This window comes from Peromyscus leucopus, chromosome 4, assembly GCF_004664715.2.
Source record: "Peromyscus leucopus breed LL Stock chromosome 4, UCI_PerLeu_2.1, whole genome shotgun sequence".
In the NCBI taxonomy this organism is placed as follows: domain Eukaryota; kingdom Metazoa; phylum Chordata; class Mammalia; order Rodentia; family Cricetidae; genus Peromyscus; species Peromyscus leucopus.
The window spans coordinates 891,668-911,140 of NC_051066.1; the positions used below are offsets into that span (position 1 = coordinate 891,668).

The following is a 19,473-nucleotide window of genomic DNA, read 5'->3' on the forward strand; positions in this document are numbered from 1 at the left end:
GGTGAAGGGACAAATGGAGACATCAGTTTTGACACCTTCCCAGCAGGCTTCACACCTCAAAGTGCCTCTCACCTCACTTCCTGGTGTGGGATGGGGTGTAGTTTGCTCAGCCAACTCCTACCAAGGTGTCAAAGCCCACAGGGAACTTCCTTTCTCTGTGCAAAACTGGCCTCAGTACCAGAATTGGCCATGTCTGGGACAACTGGAGACAACTGCTGAGGTGGCCCGTCCCCTGAAGCTTATGTGATGACTACTGGCATCGGGTGATTCCCTTGCCCTCACAGGTGCTTCCTGACATGAAACAGATGTGAATGCAGCTGTTGGACAGCCTGGGTGGGGAACATTACACGGTCTAACTCATTCTCAGGGTATCTCCTGGCACTTGGAGATCTCAGGGCTGGGGTCCCTGGCCCCATGAGGCACGTACCTCGGTGCATCACACGTCGGGAATGCATGTGCTCCACAGCGCTGCACAGCTGCACAAAGTATTTCCACACGGTCCTCTCAGGAATAAGCCGCTTCTGCTTCTTGAAGTACTGTAGGGGGACAGACAGATAGGCCTGGGTGAGCATGCTTCCAGGAGGGGTGACACAGTGGTGGGGGCCGAGCAAACAAGGCGGGCCAGATGCTGCATCCACACCTCTCTTCAGCCCCATGAACTCTGCACTGTGAGGTCAGAGCCTGGCCCAGAGGGATCCTGGGGAAGGGACACTCACCCTCAGCCCTGGCCTGGTGTGGGAGGAAGGCATCCAAGCCAGGCCTGAGAGGTAGCCATTGTTGCCCCCATGTCCTCACCAGCAAGTCCCAGAGTCATGTGATTGTTAAAGGCATAGCAACCTTGGGGAGACAGGCATATCTTTTTCAAGCAGCCCTTTGGTTTCAGCAGGCATTAATCTGCCTCCTGGCCTAGTGTCTTAGGGTATCTACTGCTGTGATGGAACACCATGACCAAAGCAACTTGGAGAGGAAAGGGCTTATTTCATCTACTACTACCATACTGTAGTCTATCATGGAAGGAAGTCAGAACAGGAACTCACAGGGCAGGAACTTGGAGGCAGGAGCTGATGCAGAGACTGTGGAGGGGTCCTGTTTACTGGCTTCCTCTTCATGGCTTGCTCAGACTGCTTGCTTAGAGAACCCAATATCACCAGCCTAGGGGTGGTCTCACCTACAATGGCTGGGCCGTCCTCTATCAGTCACTAAGAAAATGCCCTCCAGGCCCGCCTGCCCACAGCCAGATCTTATGGAGGCTTTTTCTCAATTGAGGCTCCCTCTTCTCAGATGACTCCAGCCTATGTCAAGTTGACATAAGATTAGCCAGGACCTAGTAAATCACATTCAATCCTCCAGGAAAAAAGAAACAACTCCCCCAGGCTGCACTGAGAGAACTGAAACAGAAGGTTCTGGAAAGACAATGCAGGAACACACTACTGAGGTAAGAGCTGTGTGTTGGGGTGCATGAGCTCCTGGGCACCAGGCCTATGCTAGGGTGCAGGGCAATGACTGACACCCCACTTTCCTGGTTACCAAGCTGTTATTCCAGTGGCAAACAGCAGCACTGGCCTTCATCGAGTATATACTCTGGGGTGGGAAGCCAGGAACTACCAGGATGCCTGCCCCACCTGGCGAGGGACGGGGAGTGGAGGGGAGGCTAGTGTGCACAGGCCATGCTGCTGGGCCCTCATGAAGCATGACGACACTGAGGGTACAAAGTGGAGGTCAGTTAGGCCTACTGAGCTCCTCATCACACCTAATGACAGTGGGGACCTGTGACGGGGACCATGCCCAGGGAGACTAAGCAGCAGGTGCAGTGAGCTGGGATCCAGAGCTGGGCACCTTCAGATAAAGGGCCATGACAGCTTCTGGCCTGGAAGCTGAACCCCTTGAGGCTCTCCTGAGGCCCTTCTAGGAGGAGCTGGAAGGCTAGCTGTCCCAGTCTCCCAGAAGACCTCTGCTTTGGGCCACCCCCAGGCTTCTGCGGCAGGCTGGGCGGGCTGTTATTTACACCATAATGTTATTTGGTCCTCATTATAGTGTTTATGTGGGGACATGTGCAGTCGAGAGTAGTGATTTTCTAAATGTCACATTCTATAAGTGCTAGCTGACATTTAGTAGGAAAGCGCAGTCTCTGGTGGGTTTCAGACAGTGAAGGCTCTGGGTTTTACCAGCCCTGTAAATAACACCAGCACTGTGGTTCACTGGCCCCTGAGGCTGCAAGCCCTCAGGACGTAGGCCCTGCTGACCAGTGACCTCTAACTAAGGCTAGTGGGAACACTGTGGTATGACCCAGGCTTGGCTGCAAAGGCTGGGTTCCCCTGGATACCTAGAGGAGTCTGAGTAGGAAGGGGTGTGGCAACAGATCATACCCAGCAGTGTGCTGGGCATGAGGAAACTGGGCATAGGTGCCTGCTAAGTCATCCCAAGTGTGTCCAACTATGCACTGCCCCAATTCCCCTGCTGGCTGGAGCTGCTACAGCCCTGGCCCTGCCCGTGAGGAGGCCTGTGCAGTCAGCTGATGCAGGCAGGGAGGAGAGACATTCACCAGGGAGGAAGGCCGGGGTAGGGATGGCCTCCACACTACCCAAAGTCAGTTCTTTGTGGAGCCTAGGGTACATAGAAAGAGGCCAGCAGGGTGGCTACCCAGTCCATTTCCTTTAGTTTGAAGGAGTTGCCCTGGCCTACAGCGCTTTCCCAGAATCCTCTCCTAAAAGGTCACCAGGAAAGGGTAGACACTAGAGCTCAGGGAGGGGAGCATATGCCTAGCACCCACCCCCGACCCCGGCCAAATGCATCTGCCTCCATTCCACAGATTGAGAGGTCACAGGGGAATCTGAGGTCCATGGGCTACAGTGTATGTAGGGGGTAAGGAGGGACTCCGGTTCTCTGCTCCATCCCCATTCACCCCTCTGCTTGCCACCCAGTCTTCCAAACATAAGGAAGCTCCTTTGAACTCAGCAGTCCCCAATCCTGAGCCTGAATTGAGAAACTCAGCATGACCTGACCCCACGGTCACCTCCTCATCTGGTGCATTTCACCCTCTGGAGTGCTTATCCAGCTCTTCCACTTCTGTATTCCCCATCTGCTCAGGGATCACCTCCTCCAGGAAGCCCCCCTGATTTCACAGACCCTACCTTGGCTCACTCTAGAGCTTGCCTCTCTGGTAGAACTCAAGCTCCTGGGGGCACCACCAGCAATGGCGGAACCCTGAGGTCTTGGTGGGGTCTGGCACATGGCACGATGGTGGAGAGTTGCACATAGTGAGCGAGAAACAAGTGAAGGGGCCTAAGACATGATGTATCACATCTGCTCCCACCAGGGATCTGCGTGGAGATTAACACCCTGCAAATGCATTAATATGTCAACGGAAATATAAAAGCAGGTGATAACGGCTCAGTAATGCCGCTTCTCAACGACACCATATTCCTAGGGGCCAAATTTCCGAAGAGCAACTGACAAACAATTGCTCAGTCCCCAGTGCCTGCTGGAAAGACAGAACTCATGTCAGCCCATATCCAAACACAGTGGGAGCCCAGTGTGGGGCCTGCACATGGCCTGGCTTCACTCAGGACAGAATAGGTTCAGGAAGGCAGGTGATGGGGCCACTAGTAGAGACCCATACCAGCAGGGACATGAGGGCCTCAAGGGAGAAGCAAGGACCAGAGGCCATGGATTAGGGCTTTTCACTTACAGGCTGTGTTTCCTCTGGCTGGAGACTAAACATCTCTGAGCTTACTGTCTGTGGCTGATGGTGGCACTCTCAATGGAGCTGCCAAGTCCCTGAAACCAAGCCCAGAGCAGTTCCACTCCTGAGTCCTGGGAGGGGGACAAGATATCAGAGAACATGGCACCGAGCTTTCCAGGCTCACTGTTGCTCAGCCTCTCACAGACCAGGCATGGAATCCTCACTCCATGGTAATGAATATACCTGTCCAGAGGCTGGATTGTGGAGACAATGACCTCTGACCAGTTCCAGGCCAGGTACATAGTCTGAGTTCCTACATAGTGTTTTTAGACAAGACAACCTTCCTGGGCCTCAGTTTTCCCTATGTGGCAGCTGGAGCCATAGGACATGTCACATAAAGATTCTATGGGACCACTGCACATTTTCAATTAAGAATCTGTGGTTCTCTTCAGCTGGAGCTGAAAAATTGGCTATGATTAACAAGAGACCAAACCACTAAAGTGAAACCTCTGCTTTGCTGGACTAATTGATGCTGGTCGGCTGGAGCTGAGAACTTAGTGGTGACAGAAGAGACCAGCATCACTGAGATGAAATCTTCTGGGACGTGTTTCCTGAGTCAGCACACAGGAGCTGTGTTCAGAGGCGGTCGAGGTTGTACCTTGTGCTGGCAGCTGAACTTGGTGGTGTAAGAATCACCCGGGGGTGGGGGTTGAGGAAATGCAGGGGACATGCAGAGCAGCTGAGGTTTGGCACCATGGAGAGGTTACTGGTGAAAGTGCAGCCCACTTGCAGCAGAAGATCCTAGCATTTGAGACCCCAGCACCCTGAGATGACACCAAGAACAGCAGCAGCAGTGGAGTGCAGCCTGCCCGAGCTTAGAAGACAAGCTGTGCGTGCTGTAGAGGACAGAGCTGGAGAAGTGACCCACACCCTTTGGAAGAGCCCAGAAGATCACAAGTGGATCCCAGACATTAGACATTGTGCTATTTACACTCTTGGGGAGTTCGGTTTTACTTTGTTCACATTGTTACTGTGCCCCCATTCTTCCCCCCTAAAGTAAGGAGATATTTAACTTATTTTTTATTTTATAGGCCTCCACAGCTGAAAGACTTTGAACATTTAAAGAGACTTGGACTTTTTAAAGAGACTGGATTTTAAAACATTTGAATTTGTAAAGACTGTGGGACTTTTTAAATTTGTAAGCTATTTTATATTGTGATGTTGATGTTAGTGTGTGATCAAGAACAAGAAAGGAAAGCTCAACAGTAATGTGCTTGTGTGTCAAGTTGATACGGGAATTGTGCTGGCTAGTTTTATGGCAACTTGATACAATCTATAGTTATCTGAGAGGAAGAAGCCTCAGTTAAGAAATGCCTCCATAAAATCAGGCTGTAGGCAAACCTGTAGGGCATTTTCTTAATTAGTGGTTGATGTGGGAGGGCCCAGCCATGTGCATGGTGTTGCTATCCTCTGGCAAGTGGTCCTGGGATCTATAAGAAAGCAGGCTGAGCAGGCCATGGGGAGCAAGCCAGTGAGCAGCACCCTCCATGGCCTCTGCATCAGCTCCTGCCTCCAGGTTCCTGCCCTGCTTGAGTTCCTGCTCTGACTGCCTTTGATGTGGAAGTGTAAGCCAAATAAACTTTCTTCCTGAAGTCGCTTTGGTCATGGTGTTTCACTAGAGTCTGACCTTTGGAGGTGTTGACTCTCTGTTCCTGTTCCTTCTGTAGAGAAAAGTGTCCCCATATGCTCTGGGCTAGAGCAGTGTGGGTGATCCAAAGAGTCCCTTCTGTGTTACCATAGCCCTTACCCAGTCACCATCCTGTCTAGGCATGACTCTGCCTTGCTTTGTGTGCCCCGCCCCCACCTGAGCCTGACAGGAAGACAAGGGTACCCCACATAAGTGCTGAGGTCAGAGTCGGGCCAAGGCTGTCACTGGGACATGGAGGAGTGCCATTCAGGTTGAAAGAAGGCTGCCCTGACCTTGATCATCTGTGAGAGGTCGCCTGCATCGGCCAACTCCAGCACAATGTTCAGCTCATTGTCTTCGATGAATGAGTCCAGGTACTTGATGATGTTCGGATGGTTCAGTTGCTGCACCGAAAAGGGGGGGGGGTCGGGGGTCACACCGGTGATGCATTGCACGGCCCCAGTGCCTGCCCTGCACACATACCCCCAATACCCCTCCAGTGCAGCTCAGCTCATGGGTTCACAGAAACATTCCTTCTGTTCTTGTATTCTTTCTCAATGTCTCAGCCATCCCTTGGAAACCTAAGAATCCTTCCGAGCCCAGGCACCCCTGACAGAATCTCTCAGTGTGTTCCAGTATGCTGAGCAAGTGAATGAGGCCAGGGTGGTAAAAATCAGCTCTGCGCGGGGCGGTGGTGGCGCACGCCTTTAATCCCAGCACTCGGGAGGCAGAGCCAGGCGGATCTCTGTGAGTTCGAGGCCAGCTGGGCTACCAAGTGAGCTCTAGGAAAGGCGCAAAGCTACACAGAGAAACCCTGTCTCAAAAAAAAAAAAAAAAAAAAAAAATCAGCAGCTCTGCCTCACAGAGAGGACCCTGGTGGTGACATACCTACACGGCCACTGGGTAGAGGACTCTGGTTGGCACTGCTCATCTATCAGCAGACAGCCAGGGTCTAACTGAGAGCATGCTTTCTAAAGGCTCCACAAGTTTGAGCCCAGCTAGCCTGGGTCAGCAGGAAAGGCTGCTTTCTCAGGACTAATGAGAATTACTGAGGCCAGGGGTCTGGGTGGATATGGCTTGTGCAAAGGCCCTGTGGTAGGAGGGTTGAACAGAGGACAGAGTGGCTGATGAGACAGCAAGGCAGGGGGTGCTGGGAGCCTAGGGGAGTGGGCACATGGGGAAAGGTGGGGGCAGGGACCTGGATGCCCTGGAGCTCTGAAACACTGAACCAGGCAGACCAATTAGACCCTGGGTTATTTACTTATCAGTACTGATCTGTCAGCATAGATATGCCTAAGACCTTTGACAATGAGGTGGTGTCTCCCATCTGTGACTTCACTTTCATCTCTGTATGGTGGTTGTGACGAGCATAGATGATTCCGGCCTTCATTTGTGGCTAATGCCCTTGGTATTTGGGGACACCTTTGTGTGCTCTAGCTACGACATGTCCCTGCAGTTTTTTCCTACAAACTTTTGATTATAGCCTTAGCTTGTGTTCATTCTTTGGGGATTTCATTCTGGACATCAACCCAGGATGGCCTGGTATTCACTATGTAGCCCAGGCTGGCCTTTAACTCCTGGATATTATTCTGCCTTAGCTTCTTCCATGTTGGAATTAGAGCTGGATGACACCACACCTGGCACAGCTTTAACTTTCAAATCTGCACACAGACTACAGAAATGTTCCTCAGTTTAGTCTTCCATTTTGTTTTCAGACTAATCCATTCACAACCATGTGTGTGTGGTGTGAGGCAGGGGTTACCACTCACTCTTTCTCATTGGCAGGTCCAGCTTCCCTGGCACCTCGTTCAAACTCTCCTCTATCTACCGAACTGTTTTGTGGGTATTTTGAGGTTATTGAGAGCTAACACCAGCTTCCATGGCCATCAGAGAACGTTACAAGTTTTATTCATTATTATTAGTGTGTGTGTGTGTGTGTGTGTGTGTGTGTGTATGCATGCCATGGTGCCTGTGTAGAGGCTGGAGGACGGTCTCGTGAATCAGCTCTCCCATCTTTATGTGGGCTCTGGGGACTAACTCAGGTACCTTGCATGGCCAGGTGCTTTACTCACTGAACTATCTTTGCTGGCCGCACCTTGTTTTTTGAGACAGGATCTCTTACTGATCGCTAGCTTGTGAGGTAAGCTGGGTTAGCTGGCCAGTGAGCCCCAGAGACTCTAGTGTCTACACTTCCTCTAGCTGGGGCTAGAGCACATAATACCTTGCTTGGCTTTTTTAGAAACAACCAAACAAATATGGAGGTCTGGCATGGTAGCACATGCATTTGATTACAGCACTCCTGAGGCAGACGCAGATGGATCTCCGTGAGTTCAAGGCCAGCATGGTCTACACAGTGAGTTCTAGGACAGCCAGGATTACACAGAGAAATCCAGTCTCAAAAACAAACAACAACAAATGGGTTCTGGGGATTAAAGTCAAAGATCCTCATGCTTACAAGGCCATCATTCTACCAACTGAGCTGTCTCCCAGCCCTGTGTCGTTTTATTTACACAATCCTCTCAATCCCAACAGGTAGATATTTCTGCCATTTAGAAGATGGGCAAACAGAGGCTCATGGAGGTTAGGTCACTTGTGAAAGGTCACACAGCTTGGAAAGGAAGACATCGGGACTGTAACCAAGGCTTTCCTCCTCTCCCAGCTTCCTGCCTGGTGCCCAAGTCTAGTCTGGAAAGTTCTATCTATAGCTCTGGAGTAATCAACATGGAGACCACTGGGAAGGAGGTGGGGCAACCACAAACACACCTGATGCCTCATGTGTGTTGTCCTGATGGGCCCAGGGTGTTTGACCTACAGAAACCTGGAGAGCTGGTCCAACCGAGATTGGCCTGACCCAGGCCACTCACCTTTAGGAGACCAATTTCCTTGACACAGTCCTGCCTAGCTTTGGCATCCATCATCTCAAAGATCTAGGGCAAGAAGAAGGCAGAAATGGAACAGTTCAGACCAGTGCCAACGGCCAGGATTCAACCCCCTGCTCACCTTGCTCCTTGCCAAGGAGAACCAGTCCTGACTCAGCAACAGCAGGGGTCAGAGACCATGTTATCAGGTTCACTTCTGTCCCATGATGCCTCCTACATGGCAAGAGTCACTGTATCCAACTCACAGAGCAGGGACTGAGGACCACAGAATCTGAGCCTTGCTGAGGTCACACCCTGGTAAGTGGTCTGTCATCAATGCTCCTTCAGTAGGGACCTGAAGCATAAGACTTGTAGGAACAGACCAAAGGCAGCCACTGCCAGTGTCCCAGCCCAGCAGCCATTATGCAAAAGAAGTAAGATGGCCCAGAATGCCCTCTGGAAAGGAAAAAGCAGACAGTTTCTCACTGCAGGAGCCTGATGCTCCAGTGCCCTCGAGAGAATGTGAGGGTCACAGGTCAATGCTGATACTATGCAGCTGGTGTCTTCCCATCCTCTCCCATGGATGCCAGTGGTGACGTATTGTGTAACCTAATAAACTTGCCTGAGGATCAGAGGACAGAGCCAGCCACTAGATTAGACATAGAGGCCAGACAGTGGTGGCACACACCCTTAATCCTATCACTGTGAGTTCAAGGCCACACTGGAAACAGAGCCCGGCAGTGGTGGCACACACCTTTAATCCCAGTACTGGGAAGCACACAGGCCTTTAATCCCAGGAAGTGACAGCAGGGCAGAGAAAGGTGTATAAGGCGTGAGGAAACAGGAAATAAGGCAGTTCAGCTGAGACCCTTTCGGGTGAAGACTCGAGAGACTTTCAGTCTAAGGATTCATGGAGTTGGTGAGGTGGTGGCTGTGGCTTGCTCTGCTTCTCTGAACTTTCAGCTTTAACCCCAATATCTGGCTTTGGGTTTTTTATTAAAAGACCATCTAAGATTTGAACAACAGATGCCTGGCTGAGCAGCCCTCCCTGTGCAGGGACTCTGGGCCCCCAGGTACTCACCTTACTCTCTCTGCAGGAGAACCAGCAGAACAAGGCGGCCTGTGGGGAGGATTCCAGGCACATGCCGTGTGCCTCCCTGCCTGACCTTGCTGCTGTATCCCTCCCCTCCATTTAGAAGAGTCATAGAGAGCAGGCTGGACTCTTAGAGCCAGAGCCCAGGTGGGCAGGGGGTACCTTGCTTTCCCCTAAGCTCCCTCTGGCCTAGAGAGTTGGTGGGTTGCTACTGTTTTCCTCATCTGAAAAATGGGACAATAATCTCAGCCCACAGGGCTACTGTCAAGGTCCCATGTCTGAGCACATGCTTGTACACAGTAGGTGCCTAATGTGTGCATACTTTTCCTTTATGTTTTACAGGGGGCTAAACTTGAATCCCCGAGGAGGTAGGGTCACAGTGAAGCCACTTGGACTTGTGGCCCTGAACTCACCTGTACCTTCTTCAGAGCCACTGTTTTCCTGTCCAGCAGGCAGGTGGCCTTGTAAACCTCACTGAACTGTCCTCGGCCAATCTTCTTCTCAATCTGGAAGTCTGCCAGTGAGCAACGAAAAGACACGGTGTTGGGGTGCCTCTGTAGGAGACAGGGGGTGGGTGATCAGTTAGGCTGAAGTAGAAAGACTGGAACTAGAAGGCTGGCGCCTCTAGGACCTCGGTACCCAAACAACACCATCTAAGCAAAGAAGGGATTTCACTTGCCACCCCCAAAAACGGGCCTGGTAAGTAGAGTGTGTGAGAAGCGTCAGAAAAAGACGGGCAGGACACAGTTAGCTGATCCCCACGAGGTAAAGCCAGCTTCAGATGTGCCACTAACAACCGAGCTTCTTTGGACGGCCTGCGCCCATCAAAGTCACACAAAGAAGGGACTTTGTGGAGACTGCAGAGCCAACACTGAAAGCCAAGATCTTGGAACAGAGGGGCCTGCCAGGCCATGCTCATGCTGCCTGCCTCCTTCCCTCTGCAAGGTCAAAGCTGGGCTGACCTTGACTCTGAAATCCTGAGGCACCCATGGAAGGTGGTTTGGAGAGATCCCTGCCTGCAGACTTGAGCCGCAGGAAGATGATTCTGCTGGGTAAACACTCTAGGAACTGCCGGTACCCTACCTACCTACCAAATGGTGACTTACGAGGACCAGCCTCCCCGAGCACTCTACGCCTGTCACCCCACTGCTCCCGCACTGCTGGAAAGTGAGGATCAGAGGGTGTGGCAGTGCCGGCCCCCACTCTGCTCTTCCTCCAGGGAGTGAGTCTGCCTCGCCAACCGCAGAAGCCAGCGGAGGTCACGCTTGGAAAGAACCACCTGCAGAGGAGACAACATGCTGCTGCTGCTACTGCAGCATGTTAGACACCTACTGGGTGCTACTTGGGAGCTGCTTTGAACTCCTGAGAGCCCAAGGAAGGACTCTTCCTCCAGACCTAGGCCTGGCCAGTAGAGCAGATTCCTTGCCAGATCCAGGCCTGTGCTGCTGGGGGTCCTGGGGTTAGGTCCTCTCTCTTGGGCTTCAGCATCCCCCTGGTACAGTGAAGGATGGCGAAGGGTGAGCACCAAGGCTACTTGCTCGCTAGGGTAGGGGATGGAGTTGGCTGAAAGCCTCAGTGACACTCTGCCCAGCTGGAGAGGCCACACTGCCCAATTCTGCTGTGGCTCCCAAGTCTAATGGGCGCGCATGAGTTGGTAGTTGTGGGGTGGGGGGTGAAAACCACACTGAGGCCGAGGTTCTAGTTCACATCTGCATATGGATGACCCAGATTTGCATTTCCTGTTGCAGCCCATTCATCCCAGTTAGTTTACTGTAGTGAAGCTTGGGTACTGCTGTGCACTGGGGGCGTGTCCAGTGCACTGGGGGCATGTCCAGTGCACGGGGGGGGGGGGGATATGTCTAGTGCACTGGGGGCATGTCCAGTGCACTGGGGGGGCGGGGGAGACTGCCAGCAAACTGCTGGGCAGGGTGCTCCTGGGGCAGCCTCTGCTCAGGTGTGGGGCATCTCAGGACACAAAGGCTCTTGAGCATTAGAGTCCTGACTCTTATTTAATTCGGGGTAGGGGTGTTGTAGATAGAGTCTTCTCACCCTCTGGGCAGGTCTGTGTTACCCGGCCTCGCCAGGCCCGTTTCCCAACTCAGGGTACCCTCAGCATGGTCCAGTGTGCTGAGCACCTGAGTAACCCTGAGCCTGACACCCATTCACTAGGGCTGCTGGTAGGGATGACACAATGGGAAGTCATTCCTGGCCCCTTAGAGCTGGGGTAGCCCTCAGTTGTCTCTCAAACGCAGAGGAGAGAGCCAGGGTCCAGGGCTATGAGGAGGCAGGCTGCTCATCCTGCAACAATCGTCCACATACTGCTTCCTAGCACAGTGACCCCAAGGAGAAGGCCTGAGCCACAGAGGGAGGATGGTGTGGATCAGGAGGAGGAGGAGGATGGAGCAGTCTCCGAGAGTCTGACCACACATTGCAGGAGGGACCTGCTGCATGAGTAAAGGGGACAGCTGAGGTCCATGGCAACTGTCCCCAGCTGCATCCTTCCAGATGTCACTGGTTTTCTGAGGCCCAGGCAGGACATACCGGGAACAATAGGAAGGACTCCTTAGCATACTCATCCTACCCAGAAACCCAGAGACACCCAGGCTTTCCTTCCCAAGTCAGATCAAATTAGGCCACAATACTCCCTCCCTCCAACCCCTTTGCTAATTTGAGTTTAAAATGTTTGAACCACAATATGCTTTGGCCATTGAAAAACCCTTTTCTCCGTATGCTCACTCCCTAAACAGGAGCATAAAATTACATGTTAGAAGGATAAAAATGCATTCGCCCAATTAATTTTCTGAAATCTCATTAAAAAATTTAGCCTGACTAAGTCAGACTTCTGACCTGAATTTTAATCATCTTTACACTGGACGGGCCTCTTCTCCCTCATACTGGTGACGCATCATTAATTTTAAGGCAACTGTTTCTATGATTTTAAAAAGCACACTTCATCAGCATGACATTTCCTATAAACGAATTCCACCTTTAAAGACATCTGACACCATATGTATAGGGAACTTACAGGGGACTGGGTTTCTATAAAGCGAAATGTTTTAAATATGCATAGCATAAAAGGGCTCGATTTACAAAGAGTCCACATTGTCAGACAGGACAAGGCCAACCTTCATTGTTACTACCCCAGAGCACTGGCTGCTTCTCCTCCGAGGCAGAAGAACTCAGTGACTGCTAGCACGATTCGTCACTGCCATCCTCCTATCTCAGAAGTCGGCCAGAGGCTTCATGCACCATCAGCACACGGAAGCACTAAGGAGCTGCTTGTGGCACAGAGACATCCTGACAGGTACAAACACCCCAACTGCGGCCCCCCCACAGGATGATCCTGGTGCCCCGGGGAGACGGCAGCTGAGAGCACGGCAGGCAACGGCTGGAAGTCGAGACTGAAGGTTCTCCACCTCCATGCCAGGACAGCTGGCACTTCCCTGTGGGCACGGCTCTGCTCCATTGTTACCTCCACGGGCCTTAGGCCTCAGCTGTAAGGGATCTTTATAAAACCCACAACGGGCTCCTCCTTTGCTATGGGCTCAATTCAAGTGACCAAGCACCAGTTCTCTGCTCTTGGCTGAAGAGGTAGGGGTGGTGTGTGTGTGTGTGTGTGTGTGTGTGTGTGTGTGTGTGTGTGTGTGTAACCAGCTTAGCCTGCCTACAGGTCTGGGGCCTATAAATAATCTCTCTGTCCTGTGCAACTCCTGGTCATCCTCTGGACAGAACCAGCTCCCCTCTTCTCTGTTCTCCCCCAAGCCATGAAGTGCTCTCCTTTTTATCTGTTTATAGAGGGCTCCACAGTAGGCTGCGAGCCCCAAAGGCCAGTTCTCAGATAAAGATCTGAAACAATCATTTTCTAAATTTACAAGCAAAGCCAACACTCTTCAGTTTTGTGTGTGCACACACGCGTGCGCATGGAAAGAAGAGGTCACTGTTCACTGTCTTCACTCATTCTCCACTTTACTTTTGAGACAGGGTCTTTCACTGAAGCCAGAACTCACCAAATTGGGTGAGGCTGGATAGTCAGTGAGCCCCGGAGACCCACATGTCCCCCACTTTCCTGGTGATGGATTACAGAAGTGTACCACTTTCACGTGGATGCTAAACATCGGAACTCGAGTCATGCTTGCATGGTGAGCCCTCTAACGACTGGGCCACTTCCCAGCTCCTTGGGTTTGATCATTAAAGCTTAGCCATTGGCCAGGCGGTAGTGGCACACACCTTAATCCCAGCACTCGGGAGGCAGAAGCAGGCAGAACTCTGAGTTTGGGGCTAGTCTGGTCTACAGAGTGAGTTCCAGGACAGGCACCAAAACTACACAGAGAAACCCTGTCTCAGAAAAAAACAGAAAAAAACAAAAACAAAACACAAAAAAAACTTAACCATCCACCATCACTTCTTTTTTTGTTTTGTTTTTGTTTCCTTGAGGCAGGGTTTTTCTGCATAGCCCTGGCTGTCCTGGAACTCACAGAGATCCTCCTGCCTCTGCCTCCCGAGTGCTTCCATCATTAGTTCTTCGGGAAGGTTTGCATACAGATTTGGGTCTGTGACACACACACCCATGAACAGCTGCCCCCAGGCCCCTACAAAGTATGTACATGCCTCTCTCCAAATAGAAGTGAACTCAGCTTGCCCAAAGTGGGTTTCTGAAGACATGTCAGCAGGAGCTTCTCACATAAGAAACCTTCCCCCTTCTACACAATCTGCATCATTCTTCATTCACCAGATCCCAGTTAAAGCCCAGCTTTCCTCTGTGCATGTGAACTTCACAGGCCCAGGTACAGCAAGCAGACTTCCATGCACTGATGGCTTCTCAGCTTCTGTAAAGCCACTGGCTTTGTGCCTGGAAGTAACAAAGCCATAGGTGGATTGTTATGCGCTTTTGACCTTTCTGCCTCCAGAGGGTAGGTTAAACCATGGGAGCTTCGGTTATGAAAACTGTAATAATTTTTCAATTATAAAAATAAAGTCTACACATGGCATTTTCTTGATAGCCATGGTGTTGGGTGCTATGCTAGAGTTAAATTAAAAGCACATCATATCATTTAGACTCCACAGAAGTCTCAGGATGGAGGTACCATTATTGTTCCCACTCTACAGATGAGGAAGCTGAGGCCGGCATTATACCCAACCTTGGAGCAGGTGGAACCTCATTCCGGGTTCTAAGAATGGCCTGCTGGGATACATGCCTCCTGCCATAAAGGGACATGACTTCACTGTCCATTCCAAATGTTTTAGTGTGCTGACATGGGAGAGGCTTGGCTGCCATGCTCCCCTGATGGGGTCGAAACCATAGACCCTCTGTGAGAGGACAGAGGATGTGCCTGGCCAGTGCTATCCCTGCCCCAGCCTGGAGTTTGCACAGTACACTCGGCCATGCACCCCAAGTCTTCAAGCCTGGCCAGGTGCAGGTGGGACTGGGGCATCCTTGCCTGACAGCCACTGCCCAGAGCAGCCGACACTGAGTGATTGCATCTAATTACACTTAACTATGTCATCACCCACACCAACATGTGCGACAAGCTGCCGAGGACACTGTCCCTGCTGCCTCCTCGCCTCGCCTCGCTCGAGAAATAATTACAGTCCTCTCTCCTCTGCCAAATGAGCCTGTAATTAACCCTAATTGCTCAAAATGCAACTGGCTAATTCTGGGAGATTAATCAAGGGGGATTCAATTGTTAGTGAACGACTTAATGTGACAAATGGCTACATTACCTAAGCAGGCCCTGTTGCCCAGCCATCAGTATCATGTCCCGGCCCCAGCTCTGGAGCAGTGGTTTCCCTAGATTCTACCTGGAAATGGACTACTACATCCCAGCCAACAACGAACACACAGCACAAATGGCATAGATGTCCTAGGTCTGTACACACTCGCACAGTCCATGAGCTCACGTGGCGTGTGTGTGTGTGTGTGGTTCTGCAATAGGACCCTCTCCTGTACACACTCGCACAGTCCATGAGCTCACGTGGCGTGTGTGTGTGTGTGTGTGTGTGTGGTTCTGCAATAGGACCCTCTCCTGTACACACTCACACAGTCCATGAGCTCACGTGGTGTGTGTGTGTGTGTGTGTGTGTGTGTGTGTGTGTGTGTTTCTGCAATAGGACCCTCTTTCGGGCTGACGCAGCCCTATGCCACAGATCACAACACAGGAAGACTGCAAGCATGCATGAATTTAACACCCACTTGCCTCCCTGAGCAGGTGTCTGTGCAGTGCATAATCCACACAACAGTAGACCCTTTAGTCCTCCACCAGGAACTAGGAGGTTCTTGGCCTCTGGGTGAAAAGCTGGCTCTGCCCACAGAGTCCTGAAAGATCTGGCCTAGGCACCATGCCTCTGCCCTCTAGGTCATTGCCTGCTGCTGCGGGATGTCTTTCTGTATGCTGTGAATGTGTTGCTCTGATTGGTTGATAAATAAAAAGCTGATTGGCCAGTAGCCAGGCAGAAAGTATAGGTGGGATAAAAAGACAATGAGAATTCTGGGACGAGAAAGGCTGAGTCAGGAGACACCAGCCCGCCGTCCAGGGAGCAGCATGTAATGACACAAAGATAAAGCCATAGAACACATGGCGACATATAGAGTAACAGAAACGGGCTGATTTAAGTGTAAGAGCTAGTCAGGGTAAGCCTGAGCTAAAGGCCAAGCAGTTTTAATTAATATAAGCCTCTGTGTGTTTACTTGGGTCTGAGCGGCTGCAGGGCCACAGGGACCGGATGGGACACAGAAAAACTCTAATTACAGCCTGTTCCTTCCTCACAGACGTCCATCGGGCCCTCTCAGCTACATCAGGTGTTTTGCTTGGGCTCTGGAGTCCTGCGGTCCTTTCTGTTGGTGTTTTTATGTTTCTATCCCTGGAGGCTGTGCACTCCCTGAGAGCTGACCTGGGCCTGCCTCACGCAGCCACATCCTAGGCAGTGTACTACACACACAGGAAGTATTCTGAAACACAGATGTATTTTGCTGACACAAAGGCACAAAGAAAAGAATGCCTCTGTGCATGGGGCTAGAGACGTCCTCCATCTAGTCAGAAGGGAAGACCCCTGTAGGAATGAACAGCCCAAGGCCAGAGCCATGTGGGGGCATGCACACAGGTGTGGGTCAAGGGCAGGACGTCTCCTCAGAGAGTAATATCTGGCCTTGTGGCTTGGAGGAAGACTGAGAAGGGCATTCTGTGTCAGGGAACAGAGTGGGCAAAGGCACCGAGTGTGCCTGGCACTCAAAGGCACCTTCAGAGCAGTGCCAAAGACAGCTGGGCCCTCCAAGACATCTAAAGCCAGGGTGAGGCAGGCACGGAGAGACCACCTCTAAACCATAAGACTGAACACAGCTGAACATAGTTCAGACCAAATCAGAGGCTGACAATGACCCAGGAACAGAAGAACTTTCTGCTCATCCTTGAGTCTCTCCTCCCTTGCAGACCTGCAGACACGGAGCTGCTCTCTAATGGAATCCAAGTATCTTTGAATTAAGCACAGGGCTTGAGGTACCCAGAAGCATTCAAGGAGATGTTCTGTATGGGCACACTATGCAGCTTCCTACAGGGAATGAGGGGCTGGTGAGGGACTCTCAGTGTGCCTGAGAGACAAGAGAACAGGCTTACCTGTGGGTCTGGAGGGGGCACAGGCCCCAGGGTGTGGCAGAGGTTGTTCGGATTCCCTCCGTGGGGCACATGGCTGGGCTGTCCTGCCATCCTGCATGCCCGCCTCACAAGGTCACAGGCTGCAACAGAAAACAAGGGCCTGGTTACTTTCTCCCCTGACCACTTGTTCCATTTTATAGATGGGCAAGCAGAGGGCCCAGCTGTCACTCTGATCACTGTCACCAATTCACAAGTGGCCAGTCTGGGACTCCACACTCCACAGGATACCTTCTCTCTATAATGTACTGCCTCAATTGCTAGGGCTGTCCATAGGAAGGGGGAACCTGAGGTACTCTGCAGGGAAAAGAGAACTGTTCACTCTAGGCCATACAGAAGGCCTGAAGTACTTATTTTCCTGTTGCTGTGATAAAACACCACAACGGAAGGCAATTTAGGAAGAAAGTTTATTTCAGCTTATGGTTCACATTGTTAGAGTCCATAATGGCAGGGACAGTGTAGGAGCAGACATCGTAGCCAGAGACAACATGGCAGCCAAGACGGGGAGCTGAGACCACAGCATGAAAAGCAGAGTGAACTGGAAGTAGGGTGAGAAAAAATAATTTCAAAGCCCACCTCTAGTGATGTCTTTCCTCCAGCAAAGACATACTACCTCACCCTCTACACCAGCAGCACCAACTGGGAACCAGGGGTCCAAACACCTGAGCCTATGTGGGACATTCTCATTCAAACCACCACGAGGCCCCAGATTCAACCCTGCACTACCAGATATCAATGCCTCATTTTTTTTTCCTGCACCCTTTCAGCAAAGGACTGGTCTGTTCTGCTGTCCCCAACACCACCGCATAAAGCCAAGTGGGCAGTCTGAGTGGTCAGGAGAACAAAGCCAGACTCTGGCAGCACCTTCAGGAATGACCTCACATCCCCACCCCTGCTGGGCCCCAGTGTAGCAGACACGGCAACACTGGAGGGCCCAGGTTCTGTGGGTAGCTCCCATGTCCAGGGCTGAGCTGATAATGCTCCCACTATACACCCGGTCCTGAGCAAAAGGTCACTGGGTGTCCCCATTGTTACTTCTACTCCTGGTGCTAGAGGCAGCTTCCAGTGTCCCCACCACACAAGCCTCTCTGGGGCAAGGACCAACTCTGACGTGCATGGAAGCTTTCTGGCTGGGGGAATGACCTGCACTCAACCGCGTGCTCTTTTTGTGTGAGAAAGTCTACGTGCACCCCACAGTATGTCTTTAATACCTCCCATGCTCCAGGCCTGGGTTTGGGGTCCCACGAGGCACATACAGAGGCACCGGTGTAGCTTGGGTAGTAAGAAAGACCACAGCTTGTGTTCCAATCCCAACCTGAACTCCAGGGGTCTTGACCCAGGCCACTGAGCAGCTGTACTAGTCTCCAGGGAGCCAGAAGTTCCTGTGAGTCACGGATGACCTTCCTAACATCTCCAGTAATGAGCACAGGACCCCACAAGCTGTGTCTGGGTACCTCACATTGCAGGGCCCTAGCTAAGAGACTGGTTGCAATAGCCCATTTTCTGACACTACACCAAAATGCCCGAGTCTGGGCAACTTTGTAAAGAAAAGTTTTACTGAGCTCACAGTTTTGGAGATCCAAGGGCTTAATGCCAGTGCCTGATCAGCTAACATTATAGTGGCGAAGACTCCTGTGGAAAGGGTAGATCACAAGGCCAGATAGGATGCCAGACAGTCATTCATTCGGGGGTCAGACTTGAGCTTTTATAGCAACTTAATCTCTTGAGAAAAATCCTTCCTGGAGGCTGTGCCCCATGACCTGATGACCTCCCACTAAACCCTACCACCACCCCTCAGCAGCGGTGAGACAGGAACCAACACACGGCTACGGTTCGAACGGTCGGGCTGTAAGCCGCTCCCCGACCCACACCAGCCAGGAGCATTTATGACTCCTGGGCACACCAAGGGCACCCAGCCCACTACCGCGCCAGCCTTCCCGTACCCTTGGGTAGTCCTTTGCCTTCGAGTGGCTGCAAATGTGCGCGGAGACAAATCTGGGTGCGCACACACAGGGCAGAGGGCCAGCGGTGTCTTCATCAACAGCTTCCCTCCTCGGAGACAGTCTCTCACCGACCCTACAGCTCACTGATTTGGCTACAGCAGCTGGCCCACGAGGCCCAGGGATCCTCCTTTCTGTCTGCTCAGCACGTGTTGCCACGCACAGCTTTAATGTGTGTAGAGACTGAACCCAGGTTCTCGTGGATGTGCAGCAAGGACTTTCCCGACTAGGCTCTCTCCCCAAGCCCTCCCTGCTCTTCGGGGCACTTTACAGACTCTACAGCACATAAACTCAGCAACAGAAGTGAGGCCACAAGGGGACATAGGCAGACTGCAGACCCCTGCCAGCAAGACAGCCATTCCTGGCCAGCACATTCATGTGGGCTTCCGTCTGTGACATGAACCACCTTTGTGGTGGCTTGTCCTCACATGTGGAGATACACACAAGCAGTCTCTGACTGAGGGTACATGTGGCATCACCGGTGGGCCTCTCTCTCCCTGCACCCACCCA

General features: G+C 51.9%; 1 protein-coding gene across 5 annotated transcripts in view; it reads right to left on the reverse strand.

Moving 5' to 3' along the window:
* The window catches only part of Nek6 (NIMA related kinase 6), a 74,570-nt gene that overhangs the window by 18,515 nt on the left and 36,582 nt on the right, over window positions 1–19,473 (reverse strand). For 4 of the 5 annotated variants that reach the window (XM_028856793.2, XM_028856792.2, XM_028856789.2 and 1 more), the window contains exons 2-6: window positions 16,928–17,046; window positions 9,734–9,874; window positions 8,234–8,296; window positions 5,663–5,773; window positions 428–536 (exon numbers count right to left, since the gene is read on the reverse strand). In XM_028856793.2, the coding sequence (XP_028712626.1) occupies window positions 428–536; window positions 5,663–5,773; window positions 8,234–8,296; window positions 9,734–9,874; window positions 16,928–17,017 (514 nt within the window). In that variant the 5' untranslated portion in view covers window positions 17,018–17,046. The remainder of the gene's footprint in view (window positions 1–427; window positions 537–5,662; window positions 5,774–8,233; window positions 8,297–9,733; window positions 9,875–16,927; window positions 17,047–19,473) is intronic. The other variant, XM_028856791.2, reaches the window with a different exon arrangement.